At 36.3% G+C, this 12,165-nt stretch overlaps 1 protein-coding gene across 1 annotated transcript in view; it reads right to left on the bottom strand.

Moving 5' to 3' along the window:
• Positions 1 to 82: 82 nt before the first annotated feature.
• Positions 83 to 12,165, bottom strand: part of LOC119412761 (caM kinase-like vesicle-associated protein) — a 26,157-nt gene continuing 14,074 nt past the window's right edge. The window contains exons 2-8 of the mRNA XM_037679798.1: positions 3,407 to 3,546; positions 3,187 to 3,318; positions 2,590 to 2,664; positions 2,373 to 2,511; positions 518 to 638; positions 334 to 409; positions 83 to 242 (exon numbers count right to left, since the gene is read on the bottom strand). Of these exons, the coding sequence (XP_037535726.1) occupies positions 83 to 242; positions 334 to 409; positions 518 to 638; positions 2,373 to 2,511; positions 2,590 to 2,664; positions 3,187 to 3,318; positions 3,407 to 3,501 (798 nt within the window). The 5' untranslated portion in view covers positions 3,502 to 3,546. The remainder of the gene's footprint in view (positions 243 to 333; positions 410 to 517; positions 639 to 2,372; positions 2,512 to 2,589; positions 2,665 to 3,186; positions 3,319 to 3,406; positions 3,547 to 12,165) is intronic.

Here is a 12,165-nt window from a genome sequence, read left to right as displayed (position 1 = left end):
AATCTCAGATTTTTTATTTTTTATTCAGTTATTTAGACTTTTTGTACATTTCCTCTGACATAGCTCATGCAGACACAAAGGCCTAATACAGTAAATATCTCTTACCAGAATCTGAGATGTCATCCCAGTACGGGGAATCAAACTCATAGTCCCCAGACAAAATCTTTAGGAAAAGGTTCTTATCACGATTATCAGAGTCCTCTTCATCAGAGTCATCATAGAAAGGAGGGTTCCCAGATAAACTGTTGTAAAAGCAGTGGATTTTTAATTGGAACCCTTTGTGAGACACTTCTGTCAGATAATGATGAAAAACCTTGAGATTCTGTCACTTACAGTATATACATGATGACACCAATAGCCCAGCAGTCCACAGGTCTTCCATATCTCTGCCTTCCAACCATCTCAGGAGCTAAAAGTAAAGTAAATGTTCTGATGAGCTGTTTGAAAGACACTGATTATAGTTTGTTTCTACTGGAAAACAACAAGGTAATTAAATTACTTGTTAAAAATGACTCACCAAGGTATTCTGGAGTCCCACATGGGTTCCTAATGAGCCCATTTTCCAGTTTTGCCAGCTGGAAGTCACTGATAACAATTTTAGAGTTCTTCAAACGGTTATAGTACACCAAGTTCTCCAGCTGCAATGAACAAAGATGCTTGTGTTTGTACAATTAAATAAAGTACAATATTTCATTTTTTGGAAAAGTGATCAGAAGATTGATCATACTCTGAGATGATATTTATTTGTCTCATGATCAAAAAAAAGTTGATTTGGTGTGCAATGGAAGAAAGAGCAAAGTAATGGACAGAAATATTCATACAACTTGCTATGAAGCTTAATTTATTACTGCAAAATTTTGATGACTAAGCCTTTATAAGGTTAACAGCTTTGAACAATCCAAATCCAGAGATGTAGTCAGAAGTGGTTGCAACTGTCTGACAAATCAGACCCAAACATTATAGGGATGTAAAAGCTACAACTGCTTTACAGAGTTTAAATTATATTTGTACCAAAGGCAAAAAAGTGTGATCAGTCACACAAACTCAAATGTAGAATTTTTCCAACTTCTAAACTATTAAACACATTATTATTATTATTATTATTTACTTCTTTCGACTGCTCCCTTCTTCAGGAGTCGCCACAGTCAGTGAACTAAGTCGCACGAAGACTTGGCAATTATTTTTATGCCGGATGCCCTTCCTGGCGGAACCACAGACCACCGAGCTACCACAGCCCTCTGTGTGGAGCAGAGAGCTGCTATCTATGGCTCCCGGGGGAGCAGATGGTGTGGTGGGGGTTAAAGGCTTTCTCAAGGGCCCAGAGTGGGGCAAATGAGGGTGGAGGCAGGTGTGGGTGCTTCACCTATCCCACCCATATTTTAATATTGTCGATACCGGGAGTTGAACCGGGATCTTCCGATCACAGGCCCACCTTCTCTAACCTCTGCACCACCACTCCCATTAAACACATAAATTAAAAAGTAGAAATGCAACTACCGTATTTTTGGGATTAAAAGGTGCATTAAGAGAAACAAAACAGTCAGATAAGTCAAACTTTATTCAACTCATTCACAATAACCACATAAAATCAGTTTGAGGTCAGTAAGCACAAACAGAATTAATACATAAGGCACCGGATTATAAGGCTCACTGTCATCCATCTATCCATCCTTTCATCATCTTTTACCCACTTCTTCCATTTTGGGTCACGGGGGTCACTGGTGCCCGTGTCCAGCAATCACTGTGCGAGGGGCGGGGTACACCCTGGACGGTCGCAAGTCCATCACAGGGACACATAGAGACAAACGAGACAAACAACCATTCACTCTCTCACTCACACCTAGGGACAATTTAGAGTTACCAATCAGCCTAACATGCATGTTTTTGGTCTGTGGGAGGAAACTGGAGTACCCGGACAAAACCCACGCATGCACGGAGAGAACATGCAAACTCCACCCAGAAAGGCCCCAGTACTGGGATTTGAACCAAGGACCTGCTCGCTGAGAGGCAGCAGCTCTACCAGTTGCACCACCGTGCTGCCCGGCTCACGGTCAATTTTTGAAAAAAAATTAAGGATTTTTAGTGCGCCTTATAGTCTGAAAAATACGGTACAAGCTATTACTGACATGGATTATTGAGCATGGACTTTGTTATTACTGACCATGTTAAACATTTCCAAAATGTGGCCATAAGTGCACCTGATTTTTAGTGATGTTTTTCATCTGGGCAGAATTAGAAAGTTGATTTTAAAATAATAAAAAAAGAAGGGGGGGGGGGGGGGGTAAATATGGCATCCTGAACTGCTTTTAAAGCTGATCTTTGTATTGAGTTTCGTTTGCATTTGTCCAGTAGATGTCAGCAGAGCAACACACCTTCAGGTTTCTGTGGACGATTTTCAGAGAGTGCAGGTAAGCCACAGCCTCCAGCACCTGCCTCATAACGTTGCTGGTGTCCCTCTCCGAGTAGTAACCTTGATCCAGGATCCAGTCAAAGACCTCTCTTCCTGTTGCACTGCAGATAAGATATTAGTGTCCTGAATGTTTACGTTTTTTAAAGACAAACATGCAAAACTGTTGTGATCTTACTTACAGCTCCAAAAATATGAAGTACTCATTCTTAGTTTCAAATGCATCAACCAGCTGAAGGATGTTATGATGTTTTACCCTTTAAATAACAAGAAAAGTTTCAGATGTAGGGAAAAAATATGACATTTAGGAACAAGTTAATATGATAAACAGAAAGTTAGATATTTATGACGGTTAGGATATAACTAATAAATGAACTAAAGCCTCAAAACACTGCCCACATGTCATCATAAACCCTCAGGACAGCTGCAGGTGACATTTTGAAGCACTGCAGAGGCTGACAGTATGGGAACTATTTTCAGCTGCATGTCTCTAGCTATATGATACAGTATATTTATTACAGCAGAATCTGTGCAATTGACACAGAACAATGTAACAAAGTTATTTAATTCAGCGTGATTTATGGATTATTTTAAAGTGTTTTTGGACAAGACTGAAACAAAGATGGGGTTGTATTGTGTATCTCTCTGACAGCATGCAAACTGTTACAGGACATGTTGCCCTCTTCTTCTTTTTTTCCACATCTCACAAGTCAATGCATTTTTCTTAATAAAAAAGACTGTCCCTTAGACTACACTAAGAATCTGAATATTTTACTTACATCTTTAAGATCATTATCTCATTCTTGGCAGCTTTCCTCACTTTCCTTCCGTCCTTTTTGTGGAACTTTTTACACGTGTACATTTTCAAGGTGTTCCTGTCCTTCGCCCGAAATATCTCACAGAACTCCTCTCTGCAGAAAAACACCACAATTTGCTGTAATTCACATGAACTCCGTTGGCGTTTCTCATCAGAATTGACTCAAGCGTAGAAGTACTCACGATTTAACAACTTGTCCAAGGTCATATTTGTCGGCCACCTCCGACGGACTGTTGTAATCCTTCTTCTCCCCAAGTGTGAGACAACCAAATGGCATGGCAGCTTGTGCCCTAAACCAGCGAGTGTCCTGCCACAGCACAACCTGTCAGCATGGAGGAAAACTTTAAGAAAATGTGCAGTAAAGATGTACTTTGACAACCTTCAATCTTAAAAGATAGCATAAATCTGCTTTCTCAACAAATTCTGTTTTATTCACTTCTTGGCCAACATAAATGAAACAAATTGTTGCTCTTAATGTGCACTTAATGCAGAATGAATGCAATAAATCTATGCATTCATGCATGAGGTGCAATTAGAACTTATGATCAATTCTTATGTGATCAAAACTTCTGAGGATGAGTGTAACTCAGCATGTAAGGGGGATTTATTTCACATTATCACAGGAGCAACACAACATAAAATTAAATTATTTTAATAATGCAACTGTCTGCAGTGAAACTCGGTGAAACTGTGGAGCTCGTTTATCTGTTCTGCGGTGAGTCAACGCTGCTGCAGCAACAGCAGGAGTTGCTGCAACATTTTCATTTGTCTCCTTCTTACAGTAAAGACTGTACAAACGGACTGAAGCTATAACTTCTGTCTACTTTTAAAGATTCAAAAAGGCAGAAAAAAAAGCTTTTAACTGGCAAGGAAAAGAGTATTAAAGATATTAGTTTGAAAGTCAGTGAAGTTGAATAGTAGACTTTAGCCCACCGTGATCACATTCTCTCAGGTACAACTTCTGCTAACAAGGAGAACAAAATTAAGTACACGTGGAAGAAAATGTAAAAAAAAAAAAAAAAAGAAAATGGATACATGTAGCACACAATCTCTATTAAATACACTAGCACTCTTAGGATTCCAGTATTCTCTGTAACAACTTCCTTGCAGCATCTGAGTGGCAGGACGAAGCCATACCACCACAGCAGCTCCTGATCCTGGCTGACAAGCTACAGGTGAACTTAAGGACATTTGGATCAGTTCCTTTCTGCTAGAACATTATGCTACCAACTGGTAACTGCAGGTGCATCTAAAAAAATTGGAAAACACTAGTCCCTCGCTACTTCGTGGTTCAACTTCTGCAGAATCGCTCTATCGCAATTTGTCGACGTACTGTCCATAATATTGTACAAAAAGAAATTGTACAGGACACATGATTGTCAACTTTAATATTATGATTGGGACAGTACTGGATACAGTACTGTACAGTAAAAAGTTAACAAAAACATAAAATATGTTGGACAGGCGCCATTATTTTGTAGTTTTCTCTCAGTAAGCCTCCACTGTATTCCCACTTATAATGACCACATTTCCCAGAAGGCAACAGGCCCCGCCCAGAAGCCCCGCTTCCATCTGCCGAAAAAAACAGAGGGAAGGTTTTGATCTGATCAACGCCCAGCGGATGCAGAGAAGCCCCACTGAACCCATCAAACCGGACCAGAACCAGAGCAGAACCAGACCTCCAGGCCCATCGGTGAATCTTGAGAACAGGTAGTGGCCCACGAGGATGTGCGCTGAAAGCTCCGGAGCTGTTTCCGTAGCCCATCAGGACTTTTTTCATCCAGACTTAGACGCAATTCGACCACCTACGGACCCATGCCAGCCAAAAAAAGGTCTTCCACCCTCAACACACAAATGCGCTTCGGCACTCAAGAGCTACAATGAATTGGATCAGAAATGGATCTCCAGACTCAGCGGTGAACCCGAGAGCAAGTACCTGTGAGTCAAATTTAGTAGCTACATATAAGTATGTTGTTAAAATTAGTAGGTTTAAGAGTTTAGAACATTGATTGTGAGCTTCATCGCTGCAGGTTGCATCTGCAAAAACGGAACCGAGTAGGACTGGAACAGAGTTGGACCAGAACCGAGAGCTATTGCTGTGTTCTGCAGAGTATGGTAAGTAAAATTTACAGGTATACAGTACTGTACGTATGTTGTTAAAATGACGTAGGTTTAAGAGTTTAGAACATTGCAAGAGTGTGGGAAAGGTTTATAAAGCTTATATATATATATATATATATATATATATATATACTAAAATAAATATAATGTCGCTACTTTGCGGAATTTCACTTATTGCGGACGGGTTCGGAACCGAACCCCCGCAATAAACGAGGGATTACTGTATTGTGAAAATTAAAAAAAATAAGTAAATCATTTCAGATAGTAAAACTCATATGATTCATTACACAAAGTAGAGTGAAATATTTCAAGCCTTCATTTCTTGTAATTTTCATAATCATCATGTATTCCGGCATTGTCATGTTCAAATCCACAAGCAGCTAAACTCAGTATTCAATGTACCACAGCCTGACATTTAGGTAACAAGTTGTATCCATTAAACAGAATATTTCTACATTTAGACAAAAAGTGTAAGAAATGAAACTTGTCCAGTCATTTTTATTTTTAACACATTTCTTTGTCACCTTCACAACATGGCTGCCAAAAAACCTCACTTATCATACATTAGGATTAGAATGATATAACACAAAGTAATTTGCTCCATGATTTTAGAACATGTAACAGAATTAATAGTAAAGCTGTTTTGTATTATGGCTTGCTGGCATGAAAGGTGGGGAATCATGGTAATGTTCTCAGTTTGCTTGTTTGTTAATAAAATATCTTGTGAATTTATTTATTAACCTTTATTTATGCAGGCAAATCCCATTAAGATCAAAGATCTCTTTTGCAAAGGAGGCCTAGACCTGAAGGCAGCCTAAAATGGAGAAAAAACGATTTCATGAAACTCACAGAGCGTATATCCTTCTGCTGTACACTGATTCACTTTTGAAGTCACATGATTCAATATGGCTGCAACAACCAAGTGGCATTGGAAAACACAAAAAATAGCAGTAACTCAGTAAGTTTAGCAAAGATTAAACTGGTATTTGGTGTGGCAGCAGAAACATGCTGACCTCGTACAGATTGTGCAAAATCTTTGTTTAAAACATTGGTATGTAAACGAGCAGGCAACATGCATTCCTTCAATAAATGCTACTTTCATTAAATACATTTTTAGACTTTAACTTTTAGATTTTAACTTAAATAAACAAGTTTTAAATGTAATTTCAGTGAAACTATAGTTTGAGTGAACCAATCAACAGTGTCATATAAAACGTTAAAAAGGGAGAAATTACAAATATCAAAGAATTGTCCAATTGGTGTTTTAAGTTATTTACTGTGGAGGTCATTGACTCACAGCTGAACGTTACTTCTCACAGTGTCTGTACAGAAAACAGATTTTTTTTTTCTTCCAAGCCTTAGAATGGGAATAGCAGCCAGTGTGGACGAGTGGGAGTACAGAGATTCTGACTGTCTGCAGCCTCAGTCAAGAGCAGAAGCAGACATTTCTCACAGCGACGGCATCCAGAGACTTCGAACAAAGTAAATGTAGTCCACAAACAGGAACTTTGAGTGTTAAAATAGAAATGCCAAAACATATATATGTGCACACTGCCTTTACATACGTCACTGTATTTGTATTTAATGAGAGACATTAATGTTAACTGGGATTTAAGTTTTATTATTTTTGATTTTTTTTCTTTTTTTTCTTTCATACTAATAAACACTAAGCATCGAAATGATATACTAATCTTGTAAATTGTGACAAACAACACTGTCATTTAATTATTTAATTAAGAATTTTTTGACATTTTTAAGAATCTTTTCTGCTTAACTCCATTAAATCCAAGGTGTGTGGCTGAATGCTCCTAAAAGGAACACAGTATTTCAAGTATCTTTAGAGAAAATACTTTAGTGTGCTATGACATATAAAAATAAACGTATTAATGGCACAGGTTTTCTCTAACATTCTTTAATGTAAATACAAGAAAACTAGCATAATTAGTTTATATAATTCTCATTTCTGTACTTAAACATCATTTTGAAAAGAGCTGTAGTAAAAATATATTTTAATGGTTGTAGCCAGTGCAATATATGTGACAAACATGTCAGTGATACCCGTAAGTTCTTTTTTATTATTTTGTGGAAATATGTAGTTTTTAATCAAGTCAAGGAATTTGAACTACAATTTTAACTTTATTTATTTATTTATTTAAATTGATATTTGTCACAGTTCCAGGAGAAGATTGGACCCAAGAATGTCAAATGAACATTAAGAACTTGAATAAAATCTAAAGATTTAACAAATTACTTAGAATTTTGTTAAATTAAATTAAATTGTTTTATGAACATTAATAATATTAAAACAGGCTGACGTGGCAGCAACAAGAATCTCAAGGACACACGAGGACAACCGGTTGTGGCAAAAAGCTCAGCAATGCTCAGCTGAGGATACAGTGAAAACTGAGGGACTCTATGAAACACCTGGCCTGATGAAGGACAGGTGAGAGAGGGCAGAGCAGACACAGAATTAACTGATGGCACTGAGGAAACTGAATATAACTCAAAAGAAATAATCAAATGAACACTCAAGAAACAGAGTCAAACACAAGAATCTCAGATAAAAAAAGAAAAAACAAAAAGGAGTATAACCTAACCACAAGCTACCAGAAATGATCAAAAAGACAAAGATCCTACACTTATTTTTAGGGATGCACAATATTATTGGCATGGTATTGGTATGGCCGATAATAGAGATAAAGTTAAATATCGGACATCGGTCATTCCATCAAAATAACTCACCGATAAAAAAGGTGCTGTTACTCACAATGTTATGACGTATAGCATATATAATAGATAGTATATCTATTAATGCACTACTACTTATACACTTTTAACTTGTCGCTTGTGAACATGTTGGGTTTAGATTTGTGAAAGTTTACAAATTTGCACTGTTCGAGTGTTGTCATTGTGTTAGAGAGAATAAATATTGTGAATAAATTTGGCATTAAACATAATCCAGGTTGAAGTGTTACATCCTTTTCAGTCCCTTTTTGGCATCTGCATTTGGTAGCAGGCCAAACTGACATAGACAGTGCAGAATAATGTAGTATTTTAATTCTACAGCAGAGAAAGCTATGTAGTCTCTGTAAGTAGGTCTAGGGAAAAAAAAATCAATATTGGTATTGGTTATAGACCAAATAAGTTTTAACATATTGACATATTGGACATTGGCCAAAAATCCAATATCATGCATCCCTACTTATTTAATTTTATTATTTTAACTAAATAGATCCGGTTTGAATGGATACTAAGATTATACTGTACTTTGCACCTTTTATAGATCTTAAAACCTTTGGTTTGCCGCTGTGAAAAAACCAACTATGAGATTAGCTACATTTTTGAAAGATATACTTGTGTGAAGGTGAATCCTTGCATGCTAAGCAACATAAACAGTGATAATAAATAAACCTGGTCTTGCACTTATTCTAATCATAGTAAATTTACACACGGGGGGGTGTAAACTAGGAGTAGCCTTTCCATTACTTTTTATTGTTATTTCATTGGACAATATGCACAACTTAAAATACTGATTTTGTTCAGCTAATATGAGAAGGCAGAGGGTAAAAACAATAAAACAAATACAATATTTTGTTATTGCAGAGCTGTAGCTTTGGCAGCTTTATATTTCAGAGAACAACTTGTTTGTTCAGAATGCAGGATGCACTGAGATGAACTGTTTCTGTTTTAGAGGAGAGCGCTCTGTTCTCCATTTGACTGGAGGATGGGCAGCATGTGACAGATGCGCTCCAGATAAATAACATTCTCCGCATCCATCCTGCAACATCAATATCCAAAGGGCTTTCAGGTTTCCACATACATTTTTTATAAGTCTGTACATCAATATTTGTTCTCGTAACCCATCCCTGAGACTTAACGAGACTCAAACATTGACGAGATTGACTTTGCTAATACAAATTAAACCAGCAAACATTTCATTTTTTAAAGTTAGCTTAAAAATCAAATGTGATTTCAGCTCAGAGTCTTAAGTAAACAACATTTTACATCATGCTTAACAGGGAAATGATAGTTTCAGAGCCCTATAGTTTACTCTATTTTTCACTTCAACACGTCACCAAGAGGTGCGTCAGAGAGACAAACAATACTCCAAACACCATTACTAAAAGGAAGAGCAGACATTAGGCTTTTTATTGTATTAATCAAAGATCCACACCTGTTTGTGGAAGTTTGACTCAGAACCACTAAAAACTAAATTAAACAGAAGAAATATTTTATGCACAATTGTTTTACCTCTCCTAAAGCAATTTTATAGATTAAAAGCTGTTCTTCACCAAGCAACGAAAAGGACAAAAAAGAACTTTGACTATTTTAATCAAAGGTACAGTATTTTATAGTTACTGTTTGATTAATTTTAAAGACAGGCTCATTTGTACAAGGAGATGTTTCATATTAATATTGTTGTAGAATACTGTTTGGATAGAACAAAGAATGAAGACATTCAATTTAAAAAAACAAGTTGAGTCAACTTACTTTTATAAACACACACAAAAAAACAAATTAATCCCAGTTTGGATGTTTTATATTTCTTTGCCACTGTCACTTAAATAACAAGAGGAAGCTTGACTGGAGTGTGAATGTTGAAATGAGTTTTATGAATAAAATTGAATAAATTTGGCCTAAAGTTAAACAATTGTGAATCAAGCTGTAATTTGTCTTTTATTTTGTTAAACTCAGCTTCAGTTCAAAGTATCATACAGCAGTTAGAGAAAATGTTACAGTAATACAGTAATAATAAAGATAATAATGATAATACAGAGCAAAAAGGGATATTACAATAACCTGACTCCAGTTTTACAAAACTCAAGTTAATGAGAATTTTATTGTCTTATCTGCAACAAAACAGTAGTTACATTAATGGAAGTTTTCCTTTGCAACTTGCTTTGTTACACAAAAAAGACTAACCTATTGAAGAATTTCACAATAATTTAAGAAGGATGTTACAGACAGGAATCATAAATCTAAATATTCAGAAAGAAACAAATATCAATGGTTGACGTATATGACAATAACTAACCTGAGCTGACTCAAATTATTTAAAATCAATGTTATCTTTTGAAGAAACAGCAAAGGAAGATGTTGGTTTGACAAAACACTGCATGTACAGTAGTAATGAACTATAGTGAGTTTATAGACTATTGATTTTTTTTTAATCATTTGTATTTTTGCCAACATCAGACTATAGACATGAATAAATATGATCATACTGGTATACATTTTTTGCTATGTCAAGGCTATTTGTGAAATAAGGAAGCGTGTGACCTTTATTTTTAGTTCAGGAGCACAGTTTTATTCAGCAGCGTTATAACTTAAGGCAAAATGGTTGAAAGGATAATGTAGAAAAATTAAAAATAAATGTTTGTTTAGTTCTTTCATTCACAATAAATAAATGACTCACAAATTTGGCATCACCTAGCTATCTAATGGCTCTGACAGTGGAGCAATTTGTGTGCTTGTTCAGTGCAGCATCAAAATCCTCATATTTCTCTGGTTATTTTGAAATTAAAGTACAAAAGATTAAATATTGAACAGACATTTTCTCCACAGATGAACATGTTATCAAAGCAATCATAGGACTTCTGGCTCCAAGACGTTTTCTCTGGGTCGCTGTGACAAAACCCCTGATAATCATGATGCCTCCGATGTATTTGCCATTTTCAGCTTCAACAGTACCAATTTTTTTCTGTTCTAAGCTGCAACACAAAACTAGATAAGCCACTGTGACTACTGGATTATAAAATGTTTTGCTCGATGAGAAAATGTGCATAAATTGGGTACAAACACACAAAAAGGCAGTCAGGAAGTTATCTTTCTGTGTCGTCATATCCCAAAGGTAAAGACCACCTGGTAGGACCACAGGTGTCAAGTTCTAAAACAAATAAAATAACAACAACAACAAAAAAAATTAATTACTATTTACTAACTTAAGCAATAGAACTGAGCCACAAATATCCTGAAAGTAGACTTTAAAAGGTTCCACGAGGAGCTGAGATGAGAGTGACCTTTTTATGGAGCAGAAAAATGAGCCCCTGGCTGAAACACTAAAGAACTAATTGAAGTCCGACGCTGAGGCAGCGAGTGCTTTTCATTAAAAATGAGCTGCTTGGACTTTTGTAGGTTGAAGATGGACTGAAAATCAACTCCCACACTTAATGCCAGTGTCTGGAAGATGTTTCAACAAGTAGCAGAGGCAAAAAAAATCTGAGTGTTTAATAAGGCCATGATCTTTTAGAAGGATAATTCAATACCTAAAGCACCTGAGGATTTCTCTGCTTACCAAAAATAATCATAACCAAACATAGGCTTGGCTCGATTCTTTTAAATTTAGGGAGAGCACAAGATTTCTAGTGATAAGAAAACACCTTCCTGATCATCCTTCTGGATTATGTTGTTGCGGCTTTATAAAGATAAAAAACTGACAATCTCCATGTATGGAAGGCTTTTGGAAGCTGATTTTGTTATCTAAAGTAAATTTTCATTTTGTATATTTCTTTTTTCTTTTTAGCTTAGTATTAGCTGTCCCGTCTCAAATCCAACCTGAACATCACTGGCTCTGCTCTGTCATGGTTTCAATCCCATGTCATGAACGGGCAACAGTTTATTCATATCAACTGCTGCTCCTCCTCCATAACCCCTCTATTCCAGGGTGTTCCCCAAGGTTCAGTGCTTGGTCCTCTCCTTTAAATGTAGCCATGCGTGCGTTCTAAGGTCAATTAGCTGTGTGGCAATCCTCAGTTAATTTGATTCCAAATGTCAATCAGTTGTGAATTTTTATATTATGATTACTTTAAGAAAGTTATAT

Source organism: Nematolebias whitei, chromosome 7 (genome assembly GCF_014905685.2).
Source record: "Nematolebias whitei isolate Nwh7 chromosome 7, NemWhi1, whole genome shotgun sequence".
NCBI classification, from domain to species: domain Eukaryota; kingdom Metazoa; phylum Chordata; class Actinopteri; order Cyprinodontiformes; family Rivulidae; genus Nematolebias; species Nematolebias whitei.
Note: the sequence above shows the minus strand (reverse complement) of the source record. Positions and strands in the feature narration are given on the sequence as shown.